This window comes from Prionailurus bengalensis, chromosome A3, assembly GCF_016509475.1.
Source record: "Prionailurus bengalensis isolate Pbe53 chromosome A3, Fcat_Pben_1.1_paternal_pri, whole genome shotgun sequence".
NCBI classification, from domain to species: Eukaryota; Metazoa; Chordata; class Mammalia; order Carnivora; family Felidae; genus Prionailurus; species Prionailurus bengalensis.
In genome coordinates, this window is record NC_057354.1 from 79070060 (window position 1) to 79095451 (window position 25392).

The 25392-nt window shown below is 36.2% G+C and overlaps 1 protein-coding gene across 1 annotated transcript in view; it reads left to right on the forward strand.

Annotated features, from left to right (window-relative positions):
• The window catches only part of REL (REL proto-oncogene, NF-kB subunit), a 37757-nt gene that overhangs the window by 5642 nt on the left and 6723 nt on the right, over positions 1–25392 (forward strand). The window contains exons 2-6 of the mRNA XM_043603450.1: positions 5038–5180; positions 5670–5818; positions 11099–11190; positions 24011–24151; positions 25288–25392. Of these exons, the coding sequence (XP_043459385.1) occupies positions 5038–5180; positions 5670–5818; positions 11099–11190; positions 24011–24151; positions 25288–25392 (630 nt within the window). The remainder of the gene's footprint in view (positions 1–5037; positions 5181–5669; positions 5819–11098; positions 11191–24010; positions 24152–25287) is intronic.

Consider the following 25392-nt stretch of genomic DNA (forward strand, 5'->3'; position numbering starts at 1 on the left):
CTTTACCCCCAGTGGTTTTTATGCTTGGGTTTTTTTGTTTGTTTGTTTTTTAATTTGATCCATTGGGATCCCAGCTATCATATTTGCTAATGTCATTTATAATTTCTTTTAACTTCATAATGTTGAGCTTTAGCATCTATAAAATGGGATAATAATTCCTGTTCTGTTTTTATGATGATTAAAGTTGAGAGGATCAAATAAGAATATATATAAGAGTACTTTAAAACAGTGTTATAATTACTGTAGTTAACTTTTTACTGAACAATTAACACTGGTTCCCAGTGCTGGCTATAAGGTTTTAGTTAAGGTGTCTATTTCTGACAATTAAAGCTCCATTTTTAACTTTTATTTCAATGTAATTTAAAAAAATTTTTTTAAGTTAATTTATTTTTGAGAGAGTGTGTGTGCAAGTGGGGGAGGGGCAGAGAGAGAGAAGAAGACAGAATTTCAAGCAGGCTCCTTGCTGCCGGCGCAGGACCCCATGAGGGACTTGAACCCACGAACCATGAGATCATGACCTGAGGTGAAATCAGGACTGGCCACTTAACTGACTGACCTACTTAGGCACCCCACAATGTAATTTTTTTTTTATCTTAAAAACTCAAATAGCACCCTTTTTTTTGCCTAAGTGCAAAAAAAACCATGAATATATCTTGCAAATATTTTGGCTATATTTCAGATGTTTTACAATATTGTTCAAAATGCAGGGGTCAACCCTAGCTTTTGTATAGTATTGGTTAAAGAAAAGTGCAGTAATCAAGAACTACTTAAAAGAAATTTCAACTTTTCAAAACTGTAGTGATTTGAGATAATCTTAGTTGAGAGTACTTATTTTCCCTACAATTCCCTCATTGATATTTTACCTTCTTCCACTCCGTAGATGACTACATTTCAGCACTTTTTTCAGGAGAGTGGCATTTTAAGACAGAGCACTGAGGAAGGAAATAACTGGTACACTGTACTGATGCGTGATATAAGTGATTTATAGTTGGGAAGTAGTTTTAAATCATAAATACAGATAAATTAGACTGTAAATAAGTATGAAGATTAGAAAAGTGTAGCAGTTCTGGTACCCACAAAGCACTGGTTTTTTTCCTTAGTAGGGAAACCTACTGAAGGATCATCAGTATGATCCTTCAATGTTTGTGTAACTTACACGAACAAAAAGATTTTTAGATTTTCAGTTATTCATTCTCCAGATGTTTACCGAATATCAGTGTATAAGGCACTGCTGAATACGTCACAATTCTTGCCTTCAAGTAGCTTGAAAAGAAATAAGACCAGTAACTTGATGAAATAAAACAAGTTGCTTTTTTTCAAGAAGAAATAAAACAGTGAGTCTCCCCTTAATTATAGTAATTTGGAATAATTGTCATAAACAAAATACTATGGCAAATTAGAGGAGGGAGAGATTATTTCCAGCTGGGGGAATGTAGAATATTCTAATAAACTGTTGGTTGCTCATGAGACTTTTTTTTTTTTTTTTAACCAATAAAGAGCTTCTTCAATAGGAAGAATGGATTTCAAAGGGTTTTAAGTACTTGATGTTATATGATAACTAGTATTTTTCATTTTTATAATTTCACATTTTTAAAAATTATTTTAATCTTTCAGCAACTGCTCTTGTCTATAGCCTTTTTTCAAAAACGCTTTCTACTTTAAGGTAGTGTTGCGTAACCAATGAAATATTTGAAAAATCACTATGAGCCTAACTAGCACTTTTACTCACACTCATCTCCCAAAAGTTAGCCACTTACCATTAATGATGTAATTCTATATCAACTTCCCACCAACCACCTTTAAATAAATAGTGGGCAGGGATTTATTTGACCTTTAGTTCAACCACATAAATTATTTTATATATCACTTTAAAATATTGTTGAGTATTGAGAGGAAAATGTACTTTATTTTCAAATACTCCTTCAATAATATAGAAGGATATGAAATATTTGAAACTGAAATGTGAATTTGAGTTATTTGAAATATGTGAAGTTGAAACACTCATCTGCATGCCTTACATTTTTCAGTAAAATTGAAATAAGTGTTAGGAACAAGATTAGGTTAAAGTCCGTTTTCCCTGGCTCTTTGTCTTTTGCCTAAACAAATAGGTAGTAAATTCAAACAGGAGTCTGAACCAACCAATTAATTAAAGGTAACATTAACACTTCATTCAGTAACCCAAAGTAGAAACTGTGGAGCCTCAGTGATTCTTTACTTGCTCTTAACCCTAATGTTCAGTCACCAAGGAGTGTTAATTTTATGTTTTCAATAATCCTTCATCCTTGTTATCACGACCATATGTCAGACATGCCCTCATCATTGGGCACAGTAGCATAACAGCCTCTGAACTGATCATCATGCTTTCTCCTTTCTTTCCAATCTGTCCACTGCCATCAGAATTCTTACTCTAAAATGTCAGTCTGATCATATGGTTCCCCTGCACAAAACCATTCATTGATTCTTTGTCACTCAGAAGGAAATCCAAATCCCCAGTGTACTCTGGCATTTGGTTCTAAAGGTGAAAGTGTATTACACGTTCATTATGGTTATATTGGTGATTCTTAAACTTTCTTTTCTGTGCTGCCACGACTTTGGACTCCCTGCTGAATGCCTACCTTTCTCCCTTCCCCCTCTGCTCTCTCCACCCTTTTGCTTCATTAGTTCTTTTTCCTTTAACACAGGCATGTCTGACTCTTTTGCTCTTACTGTCATTTTATGCACAATTTGTTAGCATAAAGAAAATTTTGTTTTGTTGGACTCTCCTATAGTCTAATAATTTGTGTTGTTTGCCTCATTTTTTTTTTAAGTTTTTTTTTAATGTTTATTTTTGAGACAGAGACAGAGCATGAACGGGGGAGGGTCAGAGAGAGGGAGACACAGAATCTGAAACAGGCTCCAGACTCTGAGCTGTCAGCACAGAGCCCAACGCGGGGCTCGAACTCACGGACCGTGAGATCATGACCCGAGCGGAAGTCGGCTGCTTAACCGACTGAGCCACCCAGGCGCCCCGCCTCATTGTTTTCTAAAGTCTTGAAAGTACCAGTTGTTATAATATCATGGTATCACTATAAAATCATTGTTTTCAAGAAAGCATTTGAAATTAATAATAGTAGACAACATGTATTGAGTATTTCTTATAGGTGTGTTACTTGGTAAGAATCGAACACACATTACCTCTAATCCTCACAACAACCCAATGAAGTAGGTGCTGTTATTATTATTCACATTTTATAGAGTAGGAGACTTACAAGATACAACATTTCCAGTGTGTTTGCTATTAAGATAGGACTAAGTAGGACTCACAAGACCTCTTCCTCATACTGTACTGGGAAGACCCATTGTGTTACCCTTTTGAAGAGTTTTCTTGCATTCTAACAGAAGATAAGTCTTTAGTCAAAGAAATTGATTATCTAATTGTGGGAATTTAAAAGTCAGTAAGCTGATTGAGAGAATTTTTTTTAATGGAAGACGTCTTTACCTCCCTGAAGTAAAGACACATTGCTAAGTACCCTACTTGTAAGCACACTTGAGTGTCTCCACTGAGCTTTCATTTCCACAATATGGATCATAAGAGGGGGTAAACAAACATGCACGTGTTCTAGGGCAGCTCTATTGACATATAATTAATGTATGATAAATTACACATGTTTGAAGTATGCAGTTTGATAACTTTTGACATAGAAATACGACTCTAGGGGCGCCTGGGTGGTGCAGTCAGTTAAGCGTCCGACTTCAGCCAGGTCACGATCTCACGGTCTGGGAGTTCGAGCCCCGTGTCAGGCTCTGGGCTGATGGCTCAGAGCCTGGAGCCTGTTTCCGATTCTGTGTCTCCCTCTCTCTCTGCCCCTCCCCCGTTCATGCTCTGTCTCTCTCTGTCCCAAAAATAAATAAACGTTGAAAGAAAAAAAAAAAATTAAAAAAGAAATACGACTCTAAGAATCATGATCACAGTCAAGATAATTAACATATCCATCATCCCCCAAGTTTCCTCATCCACTCCACACCCCTGTTCTTAGGTGATCAGTGTTCTGCTTTCTTTGATTATAGTTAGTTCATATATTCTAGAGTTTTATATAAATGGAATCCTACAGTATGTGCTCTTTTGGTCTGGTTTCTTTCAGTCAGCATAAAGTTGCATGTTTTAAATGACATTTTTATAGAAAGTAAGTAATTATTTTCTTTTCCTCTGTTGTGTCTCATACTTTAGTAAAGGTTTAGATGGAACTGATTGAAAATTGTGGTGAGCTTAAAATCACTTCTGGAATTTGTTTGGATGTACTATGTATCAATCCTTTAAGATTCCAATGGAGATATTTAAAAAACATATCCTTCTGCAAGGATTTAAATGCATTTTCAGTTTCTTATTTTTCTTTCTTTTTAATGTTAATTTTTGAGAGAGAGCAAGAGTGAGTGAGCGTGTGGGGGTGAGGGGAGAGAGAGAGAAGGAGACACAGCATTCAAAGCAGGCTCTAGGCTCTCAGCTGTCAGCACAGAGTCCAACATGGGGCTGGAACTCAAAACCGTGAGATCATGACCGGAGCTGAAGTTGGACGCTTAACCGACAGAGCCACCCAGGTGCCCCTGTATTTTCATTTTCAATTAGCCGTCTTTTAGTACTGGTAAGAGTCTAATGCAAAATCAAGCAGTTAAACTCACTTTTGGAGTATGATATTGCACTTCTGAAGACTATCTTCTTGACCCTTCTGTGGGAATCTTGAAGGAAACCCTTCTACTTGTTCTCATATGAGAAGTGGATATCTCTGAAGTGGGTATCTCAGAACTTCACACTGGCATAGCTGTAGATATTAAATGGTAGAGTGCTACCTAATAAATATGATTTGAGTGATTTGTGTTAGCATTATGTTAATTATGAGTGGGAGAAGAAGGTGCCTTTACCATTCAACCTTGGGTAATTGCATTTCAACTTTAATATTGGGAGGGAAAAATTTTTAGTCTGCTGTTTTGAAAGAAACAAAATGGTTAAATCCATTATTACTGCTATTCTAATTTCACTCTCCCTCTTTTTCAAATTTCCAGGTGGGTATAACCCATGTATAGAGATAATTGAACAGCCCAGGCAGAGGGGAATGCGTTTTAGATACAAATGTGAAGGGCGGTCAGCAGGCAGCATTCCAGGGGAGCACAGCACAGACAACAACCGAACATACCCATCTATCCAGGTAATAGACCATTTTCCTGTGTGTACCTAACTCTTAATTGCTTCATATTTTAGCTATAGCAATTACATTAAAGACCCAGTTTCTTCACAATGTGCTGTCATTTCTACTGTGGCTTAAATATATACTTTGAAGGGGTATTTATGGTATGACAGTGAACAGAAAAGCCTGGCATTCAGTGGCCCAACATTCAGGTGTTTTCTCATGCTCCATGATAATATTACGGTATAACTTGTTTTAAAAGGAATATGGGCAGAATCAGATTATGTGACCAATTGAAATTAATGCAGAAAATAGTACTCCAAAGAACTGAGAGGTAAATTCTTCCCTTCTGGTATTCTCTGGAAAGTTTCATCGAAACTGCATTTGCCAGTCAACTGGACTTTATTTATCTGGTGCTAACTGCATTATATATATTCAACTCTCATTTAGTAGATCAATTCTTAATGAGATAAATTTATGGATTATATCTTTAATTTCCCCCTTTTTCAGATTATGAACTATTATGGAAAGGGAAAAGTGAGAATTACATTAGTAACAAAGAACGACCCATATAAACCTCATCCTCATGATTTAGTAGGAAAAGACTGCCGAGATGGCTACTATGAAGCAGAGTTTGGACAAGAACGCAGACCCTTGTTGTAAGTACACAGTCACAGATCTCTTTAGGAATAGGATAAGCATAGGATGCTCTGTTTACTATGCATGTACATCTGTTATTTTTTAGCAGAATAGAGTAACTTCTCATTCTACTTTTACTTACTATAGTGTACCTTTAAATTTTCTTACCATTTGCTTAGAACCACCCTTTTATTCTTTACTAGTGGACAGCCCATGATGGTAGCAGGAATACTTATTGTTACTGAAGGTATACATAAAATTATTTCATGCTGTGATTTTCTTTCTTAGTTTGAACAATTTATGAAAGGTTTTCTTTCATATATGTTACTTTGTCCTTTCATTAATAGTTAAAAATCACCAAATATGAGAAAATCAACTGGAAAACTGGAATTATTATTTAGAAAAAGACAGGTTATAAAAGTAACATACAATAGTAATTCTAAGATAAAAAAAATCATTTAATACTTTGGTGTTGGTGAGGCTGCCACAAGATGGGTCCATTATCATGTTGGTGAGAGTACAAATTAATAAAATCCTTCTGGGATGCACTTTAACATAGGAAAAACCTGAAAAATATGAATGTCTCTTGAACCGGCAATTCTGTTTCTAGGAGTTTATCCTCAGGAAACAATTAAGCTTAATTTAACTATAGTGATATTCATTGCAGCTTTGTTAGTGAAAGTAAAAAGTTTGAAGCAATTGAAGTAATAAACAGGAAGGGACTAGTTAAATAAACTGGTACATCCAGGCATTAAATATAACATTGCAAATATCTCTTTGTATAGAAAGATATTCACACTATGTAAGATAAATTGGTTTTAAAACAATATGTGATTAAAAATATATTTTTTTAGGGGCGCCTGGGTGGCGCAGTCGGTTAAGCGTCCGACTTCAGCCAGGTCACGATCTCGCGGTCCGTGAGTTCGAGCCCTGCGTCAGGCTCTGGGCTGATGGCTCAGAGCCTGGAGCCTGTTTCCGATTCTGTGTCTCCCTCTCTCTCTGCCCCTCCCCCATTCATGCTCTGTCTCTTTCTGTCCCAAAAATAAATAAACGTTGAAAAAAAAAAAATTAAAAAAAAATATATATATTTTTTTAAAAAATGTATGTGTACATATACTTGGTATTAATAGTAGTTGTCTCTTGGTGGGTAAGATTGTGGGGTTTTCTATTTTTCTTTTAACTTGTGTTTATTCTATAGTTCGTTTTTGTGATGAACATATATTGCCTTTGGTGAAAAAATGAACCTAATTACAACAGGGAAAATGTTACTAGCCTCCTTCTGTATTAGTAGTGACTATTTAGAAAATGTACTTTAAATTTATTATTATTTTTAATGTTTTTATTTATTTTTGAGACAAAGAGAGACAGAGCATGAGCAAGGGAGGGGCAGAGAGAGAGGGAGACACAGAATCTGAAGCAGGCTCCAGGCTGCAAGCTGTCAGCACAGAGCCCGATGCGGGGCTCGAACTCACAGACTGTGAGATCATGACCTGAGCTGAAGTCGGATGCTCAACTGACTGAGCCATCCTGGCACTCCTAGAAAATATACTTAAAAATATTCCTCTCACAATAACAACATAAACCAAAAATAATTAATAATACACATGTGGCAAGAAATATTTCCTATTTATATTATTTGACCTCCCAATGCCATTTTACACTGTGGACCCTTCCTTTCTTAGAACATTCTTATTTCTTGATTTCTGTGAAAATAACCTCTCCTGTTTTACTTCCTGCTTTTCTCGATCTTAGTTACAGGCAGTTAAATTTTTGGACTATCTTGGTTATGTTCAACAGTGCCCTTTATGGCTGTCCTGTTTATCCCCCCAATCCAGGTTTAAGGATCACATATTGTATTTACTTGTCATGATTTTTTTTTTTTTCAACGTTTTTATTTATTTTTGGGACAGAGAGAGACAGAGCATGAACGGGGGAGGGGCAGAGAGAGAGGGAGACACAGAATCGGAAACAGGCTCCAGGCTCCGAGCCATCAGCCCAGAGCCTGACGCGGGGCTCGAACTCACGGACCGGGAGATCATGACCTGGCTGAAGTCGGACGCTTAACCGACTGCGCCACCCAGGCGCCCCTTGTCATGATTATTTAAGTTGTCATGATTATTAAAATCTCCCTTAATTCAGAACAGTTTCCCAGTCTTTTTTGGTCTTTCGTGACATTAACATTTTTGAAGAGTCTGGGCTGTTTTGAAGATTGTGTTCAGTGTGGATTAGTCTGAATGGTTGCTGGTTTATATTCATGTTAGTAACACGAATAATACATTCATGTTAACCCGAAACAATTTGGATGAGAAATCTACAGAGGTGCTGCTATGTTGTTCTCAAAATATCCCTTCAGGAGACATGGGATATTAGTGTTTTCCATTGGTGATGTTAATCAGCATTCTATTGTAAAGAAAAACTTTCCCTTTTTCCCCTTTCCTATTAAAAAAAAAAATAGCACTGTAGCCCCATGGATTCTTATATACACTGTACTGTAGTCCATTATTGGCATTATTATTTTGATGTTCGGGTTGACCCATATTTGACCAATGCAAGCCCCTTCAGCCTGTTTCCTATGTCCTTTTGATATGTTCCCATCTTTCTTTGAGCACTTTTTTTTTTACTTTCTGACACAGCAAAGTGTTCAAGACTTACTTGTACTTTTCTTGCCCCAGCTCTGAAATCAGTTTTTTTCTAAGGAGCCCTGGTTCCTTTCAGTGGAGAATGGTATTTAGTCCCATTGTCTTTTTGACATATTCTTGTAAATATCAAAATACCTCAAATAGAGTATTCCCAAGACCGTGATTGTACCATGATCATACTTTTTTCTCAGTGCTTCTTCCAATGTGCCTTATCTCAGTGGTTGCTATAAAAGCCCCAAACTTGGGTATCATCCATGACACCCCTCCCACAGATGCATACTTTGAATGCATTAACTAGTATTTCTTAAATAGTTCTTGAATCTATGCACTTTCCTCAGTGACCTCCATCACCACCACACTACCTGTAGTCTAAATGTAAGCTGCCAGAATAGCCTCCTGACTCGTCTGCTTGCATCTTTTTGTACTCCCCCTCTCCCCCCTGCTCCCCAAGTCTGTTCTCCACTTTAGCCAAAGTGATCTTTTGTAAAAGTTAAGTTAATTCATTCAGAGTGAGCTTTTCAAATACAAATCTGAATGTCAAATCCCCATTTAAAATATTTTAATGGCTTTATGTGGCTCTTGGAATAAGGACAGCATTCCTTATTGGCCTGTGAGGTCTGCATGGTCTCCTTGTATTTGTAGCCTGCCATTATACTGTGCTTTCCTTGAACTTTATACTCCAGTCATAGAGGCCTTCCTTTAGTTTGCTGTGTTTACAATGCTCTTCTGTAGGGACCTTTGCTTGTTCTGTTCCTCCTGCCTGAAGTCACTTTTCTCTTCCCCTACTTCATTTCTGTTTATATTAAGTATCAGTTCATACAATAAACCTGTTTGTCCATCCAGAATTGATCAAGTCTCTCCCATCAAAGGCTCCTATGACAAAGTGTATGTCCCCCTTATCAAATTTGTTAGGATTTCAGTTTAGCATTTGTCTTTTGTTTTTTTATTTTATTATCATTGTTATTATTTTTAATATTTTTATTTATTTTTGAGAGAGAGAGACAGACAGAGTGTGAGGAAGGGAGGGACAGAGAGAGAGGGAGACACAGAATCTGAAGCAGGCTCCAGGCTTGGAGCTGTCAGCACAGAGCCCGATGCAGGGCTCAAACTCGTGAACCATGAGATCATGACGTGAGCCAAAGTCGAATGCGTAACCGACTGAGCCACCCAGGTGCCCCAGCATTTGTCTTTTGCATGTGATTATTTAATACTTCTATATCTGCTTCACTAGACTAGAGGTCAGCAAACTTTCTCTGTAAAGAGCCAGGTAGTAAATAGTTTAGGCTTTGCAGGCCATATGGTCTGTGTTGAAACTGCTCAATTCTCTTGTAGCATGAAAGCATGCCTAGACAATATGTAAACAAATTGGCTTGTCTGTGTTCCAAAAAATCTGTGTTTGCAAAAACAGGTGGCTGGCCAGATATGGTCTGGGGGCAATAGTTTGTCAGCCCCTGCGCTAGACTGTGAGCTGCATGAGGGGAGGGATTGTATGTCCCCATAACTTTCCAGACAGTTTTGGTACAGAGTAAGAATCCAAAATTTCATTCATTAAATTTTTTGTCAAAGAAAAATGAGAACCAAGCTATGAATCTTTCAAAGAAGTAGAATACTTTTGAGGAAGAGGATTATGGTTTCAGGGTTTTGAGAAGGGATTACGTATTCCAGATTTATTTTTTAATTATTGGAAGCAGAGGAAAGAAATGTCAAAGGTATCTTAGGTGCTAACAAAATCACAAGTATGGTGAAGGTGAAGAGCAGGAACATAAGACAGCATGAGCATGGAGAAGGGCAAACAAGGCAGGCAGCCTCCTGTTGCAAAGTGCTGTTATGAAGTTTGAACAAATAGTAATGTTATTATAACCAAGTTTTGCTTCCTTATTCACACCCACCCAGCTTTAATGATGTCATGGTTTTTCCATGTGGGAACAAGTATGACTGGTGGTGGTAGGGGAGTTCCCCCCTCCACCATCTATGCTACAATATGCAAATTAGTAATATTTGTAGCTATTGAGAAGTTTTCCATAAATGACATTTTAAAACTTTTGTTAAATATTATTCACATTAAACAACTTTCTAATTTAAAATGTTTCAGTGTTTTCTTATGAATGATTATTATAGCTTCATATAATATAGCATAAAACATATTCCATTGCTACTAGCAGTGAAGTCAGGGCTCAGAAATCAAATGTCCGTGGAATGGATCAGGGATAAGAGGACTAGCAGGCACTATAGTAAATTGGAGAGCCCTGCATAAGTGGGGCTGCAGGTGCTCAGCTCTAGCCAGGTGTTTCTGTGCCAGTCTACTGTTGCCAGACCTTTAGAATGTTGAAGAGAAGCCAGAAATCCATATATTTATATTCAGTTAACTTGATTGTTAACTGTGCGCATTTGTTTTTTTATTTAAGGTAGGTGACACTTTTATGGGCTTAATAAAACATACCTGTGGGCTTCAGCTTATGGACATCTTTTTACAACTTTTTTGTTCGGGAGGTCAGTTTTAGCTTTGTGGTGTCACTTTCCTGTTAATCTTCATCTATTCTGGTATATTTGACATAGGTATAGGATATATGCTTGATTTTTGCAGTATCCTTCAGTAAAACCTCATTTATATGTCTTTGTATTTAACTGTAAAGCAGTTTGAAAGTTCTGTTTTCCTTCTAGTTTTCAAAATTTGGGTATTCGATGTGTAAAGAAAAAAGAAGTAAAAGAAGCTATTATATCAAGAATAAGGGCAGGAATCAATCCTTTCAATGGTAAGTATGCTTGGTATAATCATTTCTGTTATTTGGGTATTGACCTATTTGTGTTAGTGAATTCTATTTGTATCTCAAACCTATGCTTTAAGAGCTACCTTAAGTTCCATGTTCACTTTTCTACTTGTTAGCGTATACCTGTATCTGAAGAATGAAGAATATTTAAAATCTTTCATAGTGTTGGAAAAAAAAAAATTCTTTGGCAGACAGGGCTTTCTGGTATCAGTGGAAAGTGCCATTGTTTTCTATCAGAAAACCTCAAAAATGTTCTGATTCTTTTTGAATGTGGCCTTCCTTTTGCCACCCCAGCAGATAGTATACATTACCTTTTCTGAATGTTAAATAGGCACTGTGGTTATAAGATATAATCCCAGTGTGGAAGAAGATGTATAGAAATAGTAGAAGCTATACAAAATATTTTCATTAGTGTATTTATGTATAAGGCTAGATATTTACTGGTTAGTAGGTTTTGTTAGGGATGGAGTGATGCGGTGTAATGCCTGGCAATTATAAGCACTCTGTGTTGTTTGGATAGATAAATGCTGGCATCCTACACTACAGTTAGTCTCCATTGTAAGTCTTCTGCAGCTACTTAAATAAGCATAATTCAGGAATTGAACGACTATAAAATTTTCAAAGAATACATTTCTCTGTCATATTTAAGACATCCTGATATTGTTGGGGCATCTGGGTAGCTCAGTTGGTTAAGCGCCCAACTCTTGGTTCTGGCTCAGATCGAGCCCCGTGGGATTCCCTCTCTCTCTCTCTCTCTCTCTCTCTCTCTCTTTCTCTCTCGCCCAGGAGGTGCTCTCTCTCTCTGGCACTCCTGGTTTCATGAACTCTGTCTCTTTCTTTCAAAATAAATAACTTAAAAAAAAAAAAGACATCCTTATATTGTTGGTTGTTTGTTTTTCCTGGATGTATAAAAATAATTTAAGGGATATGAAGTGAAGTTAAGGAATATGTTCATAGCCAAGTGTGGTGTTTGTATGAATCATAAGGTCTGCATCTCTTTTCCCTAGTCTTTATTTTTCATACTATTTAGTATAATGCTAAAAGCAAAAGTCCCCTTCAGCCTTCCTCATCAGAGGAGACGACTGGTAAATTTGATGTGTATTTTTCTAGAATTTCCTTTATATATGCATAGCTGTCTCCCTAGTTTAGCAGCTTATCATCTCGTAGTTTTTACAGTGGTGACTACTGTAGGGTAGGATGCCGACATTTAGCATGCTGTAGTCATTTACCTATTAAAATAATACAGGGTGCTTACAGTTGCACTATTCCAGATAGTGCCATCCCCAGCAAAATCCACTAAACAGTAAATAAATATATATAAATAATATAAGTGAATATACACAAATATACATATATATTTTTTTATATAATGGAATCATGCTATGCTGCTACTGCTTCTTTCTTTGTACTTAGGAATAGATCTTAAATATCTTTCCATGTTAGTACCTTTGAATCTATTTTACTTTTTAACAGAGTACTCTATTGTTTGGACAGACCATAATTTGTTTATCTAGCCATCTGTTAATGAGCGTTTAGGTTTTCATTTTATTAAAAAAAAAACCCAACTCCATTGAATATATATACTTTGAGTTCTTGTGTGATTATTTCCTTAGGATAAATTTTCAAAAGTGGAAAATTTCTGGGTCAAGAGTCTGCTCATTTTCATTACTCAAGTAAAAGCCAAAACTTATAAATTAAAGAGTCCGTCTAAGTTTAGATGTAGTATAAAAACAGGGAAATGTAGCACAAAACAAGGAGATCATAAATAATAGCTACCATTTATTAAGTACTTTTTGTATGTCAAGAAGTAAATGTTAGGTGCCTATGTATGCTATTTACTTAATCATTGTAATGGCACTTTTCAGAAGAGAATTCCAAAGCTGTGGTTATTTAATTTTCCCAAGTCGTGTAGCAAATGCAGAGCTGGAATTCAAGTCTGGATCTGACTCCAGTGGAAAAGCAAAAAAGGAAAATGTAGATGGGCCTTCTAGACGTTTTTTAGGTTTTTTTGTTTTTGTTTTTTTACACCAATCCAGAACCAGGATGATGTTAATAACACTCATATAGCACTCAGAGTAGTTCCTAGTACAAAATAAGTGCGTTACATATTATTTCATTAAATTTCTTTTTTAATTTTTAAAAGTTTCTTTACTTCTTTATTTATTTAAATAATCTCTACCCCCAACGTGGGGCTGGAACTCACAACCCCAAGATGAAGAGTCACATGCTCTTCTGACTCATCCAGCCAGGCACCCCTTATTTCATTTAATTCTTATAACAGCCTATGAGGTAGGGATTATTGTTGTTATCTCCATTTTATAAATAAGGAAATGAAGGGATAGAAAAATTAAGTAGTTTTCTCAAGGTCATATAGTTGGTAAGTGATGGTACTGGGATTTGAACACAGGTAGCCTGGCTACCAGGCTCACGATCCTCTCTCTACTGCACTGCCTAGGTGGATTTAGATTTGGGGAAGGGATCAACCCTGCCGGTTGAGCCTTCACAGTATTTGTGCTTTTGGTTGTTATTTAGTTTTTTGTAACATCCCTTTCTTCCCCATAGCCCTTTTGCTCCCTCTTTAGTTTAGGGACCTACCATCTCACAATTTGAATTGTAGTAATCTCCTCCCCCCACACCCCAGTAGAATAATCTTCTTAGAATAGTGCTTTAGCATATTATTCTGATTAAAACATTGAAATGGCTCCTTTAAAAGTTTAAAAACTAAATGGCCCTAAATTGAAAGTCTTCCACATGTAGCTCCAGCATATCTTTCCTGCCTTCTCTTCCACTGCTCCTCTTCATGAACCCCTCGCTATTCCAGCAAAACTCTTTTGGTCACCTACCCTAACCATTTCTCCACCATCTTCTCCATTTTTCTCACTACCATTGTAGGAATGTAAACTTATATCATTTATAGCTGGACTGTTGCTGATAGCCCCTAAACTTGTGTTCCTGCCTCTGTTCTTAATATCCTCCAAGCAGTTTATACACTCTGCATGCAAAAATATCCTTCTAAAACAATAGGAATTCAGTGGCTCCAAATAATTTTCAGCAGTGGTTCTCAAAAATATACTTCATACTTGCTAAAAATGTAGATTCCAGGTCATATTCCCACTGATTTGCTAGGTCTAGCATGGGGTCTGGGATGCTGTTTTGAGAAACCTCTAGCTCCATGTTTCTTAACTTACTTGACTATGACTCACAGAAGAAATAGCTCGTTTCTCCACCAATACATACATATGCACACATACATACATACATAAAGCACTGTTCTTACTACATGCAGTTTACTCTATTCCATGCCTTTGCATTCCATTTCTTTTTCTTTTCTTTTTCTCTTTTTTTAAAGAAAATGCTTTTCTAACCCACTGAATTAATTTTATAACCAATGGGTCCCAAACTCTTACTAAAAATGTCTATCCACATCCACCTCTATGTTTATAGTGGCATTATTTACAATAGCCAAGACAAGGAAACATCCCAAATGCCCATTGATTGATGAATGGATAAAGAATGCTATATATACATGATGGAATATTATTCAGCCATAAAAAAGAATGAAATCTTGCCATATGCATTGACATGGGTGGAACTAGATTATAATGCTAAGCGAAATAACTCAGAGAAAGACAAATACCATATGATTTCACTCATGTGGAATTTAAGAAACAAAACAAATGAGCAAAGGGAAAAAAAAAAGAGAAAGAGGCAAACCAAGAAACAGACTCTTAACTCTAGGGAACAGATGGATGGTTATCAGAGGGGAGGTGTGTGGGGGGATGGGTGAAATAGGTGATGGGGATTAAGGAGCACACTTGCCATGGCGAGCACCAGGTGATGTATGGAAGTGTTGAATCGCTATATTGTACACCTGAAACTAATATAGCACTGCATGTTAATTAAGTGAAATTAAAATTTAAAAAAGAAAATGCTTATCCAACCACCAAATTAATTTTATGACCACTGAGTCCCAAACAACAATTTGAATATCTCTTCCATAGATGATTCTGGTGCAAGCCATCCATGGACCACACTTTGAGAAACTCTGATCTACTTGCTAGATTCAACTTCTCACTTATAGCATTCAAAGCCTTTGATCATCTGATCCTTGTTTTCCATTCCAACTTCTTCTCTGGCTTGCATCCTCTGCTTTGACTTCCTGTCCCTCCTTCCTCTAACACTGAGCGCACACATATGTGCTTTGTTTTTGCCATCTGAAATATTTTGCCGTGTTAGAAGAGCCACATTCTTTCTTGCTACTGTGCCTTTATATACGCAATGCCCTTACGTGGAATGCCCTGATCTACCTAGTAAATTCTTCCTGCTCATCCTTCAAGTTTAAAGGTTGCCTCTTTGAAGCTTTCTGTGACCTTGCCACAGAGAAAAGTATTGTTTTCTGAAAATGTTGTACATCTTTCCAATATGATTTGCTATGCCTTTGTGTGTCTCTCCCTCACTGATTCCCGAGGCTGTGAAGGACTGTCTTCTATGTATCTCTAACACACAGTCTAGTGTGTGGCACATGGTAGGGGCTTAATTAAAATTTGCTGAAAGAGAAAATGAACAAATGAATGAGTGAACACACCTTGTTTGTACTTGTCTACCAAAAATATCCAAGCTGTTTCCTTATCTGAAATGCCCTGAAAGCCTTTTTAGCTCTGTTGAGCCCAAGGTAATATCCCCCTAATTCTACCAGTCACTCAGCAATTGGGCATGAAAAGCTTTGTGACATCTGTTGGATTATTTAATTCTCCAGCAGTTGTTTTATGAGATGAATTTTATGCTCATTGTGGACAGGATCTATGACGGAACTTGCTTATATGTCACTTTGGTACCTAAACCGTATATTTATATTACTGTTAAAACAAATATCTTCACAACCAAGTGCCTTGAGGTAAAAGTTTCCTATTTATATATAGTAAGTTATGCATCTTAACTACTAATGCATTCATTCCTTCAATAGGAAATGTTACCTCATTCAGTCTTTATAGTCCTAGGTTGTTGTAGGTGCTTGGAATAAGTTAGTGAACAAAATGAACAGAAATTCCTGCCTTTGAAGAGCTTCTATTTCTGTGGCGGAAGACCGACAATAAACAAATTTACTAAGTGAATATAGTATGTAATTTATTAGGTAATGAAAAGTTCTCAGGGGGAAACATCAGTGTAAGGAGTCGGGAATCTGTAGTTAAGGGGAAAAGGTTATACATTTAAATAGGACGGTTAGAGTAGGCTTCATTCTCTATTCCAGTATAGTTTTCATAATAGAAATTATGGTTATTATATGTTATTATTTTCCTAGAATATTGAAATAAGACCTAAAATGTACATTTCTCTTTTTTAAGTTCATTTTCTTATTTAGAGAGTGAGAGCGAGTACAAGCAAGGGAGGGGCAGAGGGAGAGAGAGGGTACAGAGCCCGATGCGAGGCTCAAACCCACAAACCATGAGATAATGACCTGAGCAGAAATCAAGAGTTGGATGCTTAACCGACTGAGCCACTCAGGCGCCCCCTCAAATGTACATTTCTAATACTAAGCAAAACAAAATCTAATCCCCTTGAAAAAACTCAAAACACCAAAAACTAATTTAGATAACTCAGAATTATCCTTTTCTTTGGTTGTTTATTTTATTTTTGGGATATACAAGTTCAAATTCTACCATGTACATAGAAATTTGTCAGGGCTGAATTTATACTTTTTCACAGGTGTGTCACTTCACATAGGAAAATTCTGTTAGTACTGTAAGAGATTAGTTGACTTTGTTTTTGTGATCTATATTTATGATATATAGAAACAGTAAAATTGGAAGTGTTTAGTAAAATAGGACCTGCACTTTCTGGTCTATAGACTGATGTTACATCATTGTGACAGTCTGTTTTCTAGACATCAGGTATCGTGTGAAAATACAAAAACTGGTAAAAATTATTCTTAACTTTGTGTAGGATTAGTTTATGTACTACATCAACTAGTATGTTTTAAGGGCATTCCTTACTTTTCTTGCTATTAATTCTTTAGAACTATCTCTTACAAAAAAAGGGATATACAGCAGTCAAGTAGTGTTAAACTTAAGGTTTCATGTAAAAATATTGTTCAAATTGTCAAAGATGTGCTGAAATCTAAATTGCACGAAGAATTTAATGAAGGGTTCCAATATCAAGTTTTAATAGTGTCCACTTAGCTGGAATAAAAGAATAGCAGTTAGACTTCATAGAGGACTCTTACAACAAAAGCTGAAAAAAATTTAAGTTATATCATTTTCTAGCTATGTGTTTAATGACGTACAAGGAATTCTAATATTCATTGATTAAAATCGATAGGATTTTGACAATAAAGAATTTACAATTCAGTTTTATTCAGTATCTTATTATTTTTCCATATCGAGGACACTGAGTTGTTACAAAGACTATTTTACAATTGAGTTTGGAGGGATTATCTTATATTGGTAGTCTGAAAGATAACACAGGGGCACCTGGGTGGCTCAGTCGGTTAAGCATCCGACTTCAGCTCAGGTCATGATCTCACCATTTGTGGGTTCGAGCCCTGCGTCGGGCTCTGTGCTGATGGCTCAGAGCCTGGAGCCTGCTTCGGATTCTGTGTCTCCCTCTCTCTCTGCCCCTCCCCTGCTCACGCTCTGTCTCTCTCTCTCAAAAATAAATAAAACATTTAAAAAATTAAAAAAAAACAAAGTCCTCACCAGAAGAAAAAAAATATTAAAAAAAAAAAGAAAGATAACACAGTCTAAAAAGACAAGTGGTCTCTAACGTAGATTCATTCTGGTCTCTAAAGTCTGGTTTAATACAAGAAAATATAAGAGCCTTTCCTCACAACTTTAAGCTTAAAAAACAAGAAGAGGGGCACCTGGTTAGTTCAGTCCATTAAACATGCAACTCGATATTGGGGCCATGACTTTGAGCACCATGTTGGGTATAGAGATTACTTAAATAAATAAATTTTTTCTTTTGTTTTTAAAAGACAAGAAGAAAAAAAGGCTCTTGAGTACTTCATTATCCTTTCTTTACTGCATTCGCTTTAGTTTTTCAAACCTTATTGATTATCATGGGCAGAACTTGGGGTACTTCTTTTATGCCTTCTGTATTCAACATACTCCCATTATAACACTTTTCATGTTATATAATTTTACTTTACCTATTTTTTCATGGAGACACTAATCTCACTAAGAGCAGGCATGGTCTTTTCATATCTGTATCTGGTATTTATTTTAGTGCACAGCACATAATAGTAACTCAATAAATACCTTGAAAGAATGAGTAAATTAATGATAGATAGCTGTGACCATTTACCTTTTGCCTGGCCATGTAAGCACTTTAAATGTTAGCTTTTCTTATGTTATACATGACAGATTAATCTATACATTTTTTAAAAAGTTTTATTTATTTTGAGAGTGAGAGTGCATGAACAGGTGAGCTGGGGAGGGGCAGAGAGAGAGAGAGGGGAGAATCCCAAGCAGTCTCCACGTTCAGCACGGAGCCTGACATGGGCCCACGACCACAAGATCATGACCTGAGCCAAAATCAAGAGTCAGACGCTTCCAGGTACCTGGGTGGCTCAGTCGGTTAAGTGTCCGACTTTGGCTCAGGTCATGATCTATCAGATTGAGCATCACATTGGACTCTGAGCACCACATTGGACTCTGTGCTGACAGTCTGGAGCCTGCTTCAGAGTCTGTGTCTCCCTCTCTGTCTGCCCCTCCCCCACTCACGAGTGCACGCTCTCTGTCAAAAATAAACATTAAAAAAAAAAAAGAGCTAGACACTTAACCAACTGAGCCACCCAGACGCCCCTCTATACATTTTAAATAGCAAGTCAAATGAATTATAACTAAACTTCATTTTTTTTTTGAAATGAGACTTAAATGAAATGAGCTTTTTTCCCAAATGACTTTTAAATGAAGTGAGCTTTTAAAATTATTAGCCTATATACTGTGTATTTTTGTCCTGATGTTTACTTGTATTTCAGTAATATTTAACTGTATTAGAATTTTGGAAATGTCACATCTCTAGAGCTAATATATACTATAATTGACTTTAAAATTTTGAATCCCTACTTCCAAGAGAAATACATCATGGTGATATTTTTCCGATAAAAATTAAATTCTTATACATACTGCTTTTAGGACTAAGGAGTAATATTTATTTCTAAAGACAGATTAAGAAGAACAATTGTTACCTTGTTGCCTTTTGATAAATACAAAGGGAAATTTTAAATTTTTTTTTTTCAACGTTTATTTATTTTTGGGACAGAGAGAGACAGAGCATGAACGGGGGAGGGGCAGAGAGAAAGGGAGACACAGAATTGGAAACAGGCTCCAGGCTCTGAGCCATCAGCCCAGAGCCCGATGCGGGGCTCGAACTCACGGACCGTGAGATCGTGACCCGGCCGAAGTCGGACGCTTAACCGACTGCGCCACCCAGGCGCCCCGTACAAAGGGAAATTTTAAACTAGTTTAAGAGGAATTTAAGAGAATTTGTTCTTCATCAGATTTTGCATATTTTTAAAAGCTGAGAAGCATTCTCCACATTGCAGAACAAAATACTGCATTTTGTATTATAGAATGATACGTATATATTTAAAAACCTGTAGCAAGCATTATCCTAAATGAAGGAGACATCAGAAGCGTGCTTTGAAGTTAAGAATGTGTATTCTTGCTACTTCTGTTCAACATTGTAGTGGAGAGTGTAGCCAGTGCAGGGGCACCTGATTGAAAACGCAGAAATAAAACTGTAATGATCAGAAGCTATTCTTTATGGTGAAAACTCAAAAAGATATACAAGTATATTATCAAAATACTAACCTCAAGAAGAATGGATATAAAATTAATATACAAATATCAGTAGCATTCTATATATCAACAATAAATAATTAAAGGAAATATTGTCAGAAAATATAAAGTACGTGGCAACAAATCTGAGAAATGACAATGAAGATTTCTTTAGGGAAAATTATAAAATTTCATTATGAGAGGGTGGAGAACACCTAAACCGAAGGAGAGATAGGTCATGTTTACTAATATCAATATTATAAAGATGGCATTTTCCCCCAAATTGACATACAGATTCAATGCAATTCCAGACTCTTGAGATTTTTCATTATATATGATAAAATTATTCTGAACAGGAAAAGGAGGATATTTTATAGAAGAGAAATAGCGATGACAAACTGGCTTTATCAGATACTAGAATTTATTATAAAGAGAAGTATTAATTAAGGCAGTGTAGTATTGAGGTAGCAATAGACAGATTGACCAGTGGAATAGAATTGTGACCCCAGAAACAGACTTAAGAAAATATGAGAATTAAGTTGGATTTTTCTAACTCTTGCTATATACAAAAATCAGCTGAAAATGGATTACAAATTTTAGTGTAAATCAACACTTTTAAAAACTCTCGATAGAAAATCTTGGTAAGCAGATTTTAGTCCTTGGCATATACAAAGAGAAGACACAAAACAAAGTTTTATAAAACAGTTGATACATTTAATGGTATTCTTAATTTCAGTTTATTGTATTTTTCAATTCTAGAATTTATTTGGTTTCTTTTCTAATAGTTTCAAGTTCTGTACTAAGTTCAATCTTGTCTTTCAACTCCTGAGTACATTAAGTATAGTTATTTTTAATATTTTATTTATTTATTTATTTATTTATTTATTTATTTATTTATTTAGAGATAGAGACCGTGAGCAGGGGAGGGGCAGAGAGAGAATCCCACGCAGACCCCGCACTGTCAGCACAGAGCCCAATGCAGGGCTCAAACTCACAAACTGTGAGATCATGACCTGAGCTGAAGTCAAGAGTCAGATGCTTAACTGACTAAGCCACCCAGGCACCTCTAAGTGTAGTTCTTTTAAATCAGGTTTCTGAAGACTTCACTATTTGATCTTTTGCATTGTTTCTATAGACTCTTGTTTTTCTTTTCTTTTTTTTTGTTTTAAATCACTTTATTTTGTCTCCTCATATGCCTGGTTATTTGAAATAGAATACCAGTCATCGTATATGAAAAATTCTAAGGATTTTAGGTCTAGGATGTTGTTATCTGCCTTCAGAAGATTTTCTTATGGTAGGTGACTAGTCACTAGCTATCTCAGATCACCTCAAATCAGTGAATGATTTAGGTTATTTGAAAGTGGACTTCATCTCTGTGGACCTGGTATCTTTCCAGTTCATTCTTTTTTTTAATTTTTTTTTTTAATGTTTATTTATTTTTGAGACAGAGAGAGACAGAGCATGAACGGGAGAAGGTCAGAGAGAGAGGGAGACACAGAATCCGAAGTAGGCTCCAGGCTCTGAGCTGTCAGCACAGAGCCCGACGCAGGGCTCGAACTCACAGACCGTGAGATCGTGACCTGAGCTAAAGTCGGACGCTTAACCGACTGAGCCACCCAGGCGCCCCTCCAGTTCATTCTTAACTCCTGAAGTGTAGCTCCTCCAGGGCCCCAACCAAAGAACTGGGCATTTTTCAGGTCCTCCATCCTCGGTATACCCTGAACTCCCTTTATTTTTCCCCTACAGGCTACTGAGAATTTATCTTAACTTCTCATTTTCTTAGCCACCTCTTAGAAAATTGGCAGGCTATATCTGGAAAAAAAGAAGCCTCTCATTCTGAACTTAACCTCTATGGGTTTCTGTGATACTGTGATTTATAATAAATATATATTTGGTCTTCACCCCCATTCCTTACATAAAGCTCCTAAAACCTTTTGTAAGTGATAACAGCAAAAAAAAAAAGGGGGTCTTTTGTTATTTGTAATAAACTCCTTTCAACCACCCTGTTATGTCATATTATGTTATGATATGAACACCTGCATCACAGGTGTTCATATCATAATATTTTGACTTTTTAACATATACAGATATGTTCTTGTAGACTCCTTCAAATGCTTGGCTTAAGAATGCAAATGAGAGCGGCGCCTGGGTGATTCAGTTAGTTGTGTCTGACTCTTGATTTCTGCTCAGGTCATGAACTCACAGTTGCTGAGTTCAAGCCCCGCATAGGGTTCTACGCTGGCAACATGAAGCTTGCTTAGGATTCTTTCATCTCTTTCCCTCTCTCTCATCCTGTCTCCCGCTCACAGTCTTTCTAAATAAATAAATAAATGAATAAAGCTAACTTAAAAAAATACTAATGGGAATATTTAAAATTTTTTAATGTTTATTTTTGACAGAGAAAGAATGAGTAAGAGAGGGGCAGAGCAAGAGAGGGACAGAGGATCCCAAGTGGGCTCCACACTGATAGCAGTGAGCACTAATGGGAATATTTTAAATGTTCTGAAAGCTACAAAGACTGTGAGCATAGTTTAAATAAAAACAGTCAAAATTGCATTGCCATTTTATTAGTTATTTCCTGTAAGGACCAAAGAATTTGGTATTTAACTGTGTTTTCAAATTTAGTATTTCAAATTTTAATACTTTCTGAAAACTAAAATTTCATTAAAAATTTCCACATTGCGTATTTCATGCTTTTAAAAAATATGGCTGTTGGGGCGCCTGGGTGGCTCAGTCGGTTAAGCGTCCGACTTCGGCTCAGGTCACGATCTCGCGGTCGGTGAGTTTGAGCCTCGCGTCAGGCTCTGGGCTGATGGCTCAGAGCCTGGAGCCTGCTTCCGATTCTGTGTCTCCCTCTCTCTCTGCCCCTCCCCCGTTCATGCTCTGTCTCTCTTTGTCTCAAAAATAAATGTTAAAAAAAAAAATTAAAAAAAAAATGGCTGTTATGATTTATTGCTACAGCTTATGTTATTTGAAAATGCAGTTAATATTTTCTTGTTGAACTGTATTTCTTTTCAAATATCAACTTAATAAACTGTTACTACATCTATTCTGTCATAAAGAATAGGTTTTTATATTTTTTCAGAACTGTAAAATTTTCCTGCTAGTGTTTTTGTTCCTTTTAAAGCAAACTTAATTTGTACATAAAATTCCTTACGGAAACTAGCTAGTTACCTTATATCATCTATTTTCTTCTATATGGGTATTTAATTCTATAGGGTATTTAATCCCTAAAATATTGTTCTGAATTTTAGTAGTTATTTCTACGTATGTCATTTTTATGCAAAACATACGTAAAGCTTTCTAATAGAGTTCAGTTTTTGAGAGCATAGGTTCAGGATTCAATGACGTCTTAGTTTGAATTCCTTCTCTACCATTGCCTATCTGTGAAACTTTGGAGAAGTAATTTCATCTCCTTAACATCAGTTCTTGGGGTGCCTGGGTGGCTCAGTCAATTGTCCAACTTTGACTCAGATCATGATCTTCCGGTTTGTAAATTCAAGCCCCGCGTCAGGCTCTGTGCTGATAGCTCAGAGCCTGGAGCCTGCTTCAGATTCTCTGTCTCCCTTTCTCTCTGCCCCTCCCCCACTCACACTCTGTCGCTGTCTTTCAAAAATGAATAAACGTTAAAACATAAAATTCTTCATGTGTAAAACAGGGATGATAATAATTCTTATACAGATTTATATTCTCTTTTATATTCTTCCTATTCTCTGTTGCATATAATCTGCAACTACTTTGTAAGAATTTGTCAATTATTAATGTCAGTTTGGGGTTCTGCTCTAAATTTCAGATAACTTAGGATAGTTACTTCCTGACCATGGCTATAACTTAATACTGTTAGTGACTGACTATGTGCTGGTAATGATAAAAGGCATTCTTGGATTGTGTGCCATTCTGTTTTGTTAGCACAGATTGGATGCTACTTAGGGTTATTGGATATGTTGGGCAAGGAGGAGGACCTAGCAGGATTTTAGTTCTATGTGACTGTTTTACATGCTTAAAAAAATTGTACTATTTATATTTAGTTCCTGAACAACAGCTGCTTGATATTGAAGATTGCGACCTCAATGTGGTGAGATTATGTTTTCAAGTTTTCCTCCCTGATGAACATGGTAATTTGACAACCGCTCTACCTCCTGTTGTCTCTAACCCAATTTATGACAACCGTAAGTACTTTATTTTCTTACATTTATAGCATTAGCTTATGGGGTTTTTTAGTTTAATTTTTTATAGTATTTTGGCAATTAGAAAAAAGTATCATTGTAAGAAAAATTCAAGTATTACTAAAATAATAGGAGTAATCTTCTCTGATCTCCTCCTCCTCCAAAGATAATCACTATCCTCAGGTATGTTTAACCAGTTTCTTCATATATAAAAACAAACCATCGTTTTCACACAATATATTTTTGGCAACTTTAAAAAAAATCACAGATCCTTTAAAAAAAATTTTTTTTTTCTCTTAGCAATATATCTTCAGCCTGTTCCCCCTTTAGGTACCTTATTCTTTCCAGTAACTGCATATTTCTTTATATGGCTATATCACAATTTTGTGAAATCATTACCTTATTACAAGACATTTGGTTTGCTTCCTTCTTGACTTTTTTCTCTAACAAATTGTACTTCAGTAAATATATCCTGTATGTGCATATTTTATGCAGATGTGTCTCTAGCATAATTTTATAAAAGTAGAAATGTTGGCAAATGCTAGATCAAAGGATATGGATATTTGTAGTTTTAGAAGATTATGAAATTGCCCTCAAAGTTTGTGTGTGTGTGTGTGTGTGTGTGTGTGTGTGTGTGTGTGTGTATTTGCTTTTATATGCATCCACTCATGGTATATGACTGCCTGTGTTGCATGTGGAAGCATAGTGGAGCATAGGCCTATAAAGGTGGATCAGAGTATCCTCATCATGGAGAACTTTGAATTGCCAGGGAGAATTATTAAAATTGTATTCCTATACATGTCAGCATGAAATTGCATTGCTATAGGGTTATAGTCATGATTGAAGAGATTAATCTGGTGACACTGTGTAGGATGGATTGAAAGAATCCGAATTTAGAAACAGGGAGATTTAACTAGAGGACCTGTTATTGCCGAGAAATGAAGTCACAAGGCTCTAAACCAGTTTGGGCAATGTAGTTAAAAAGGAAAAGGACAGATGTGGATTATTAATGTTTTTAGTGTCCTTAATTTATTTATACACTAAAGCTTTTATCTGTCCTGTAAGTTGTTTTCCTAGAATTCTCACCGTAAAAAACGAGTAAAAAATATTACTAATTAAAAAAAATCCTTTATGTTTAGGTGCTCCAAATACTGCAGAATTAAGGATTTGTCGTGTAAACAAGAACTGTGGAAGTGTCAGAGGAGGAGATGAAATATTTCTACTATGTGATAAAGTTCAGAAAG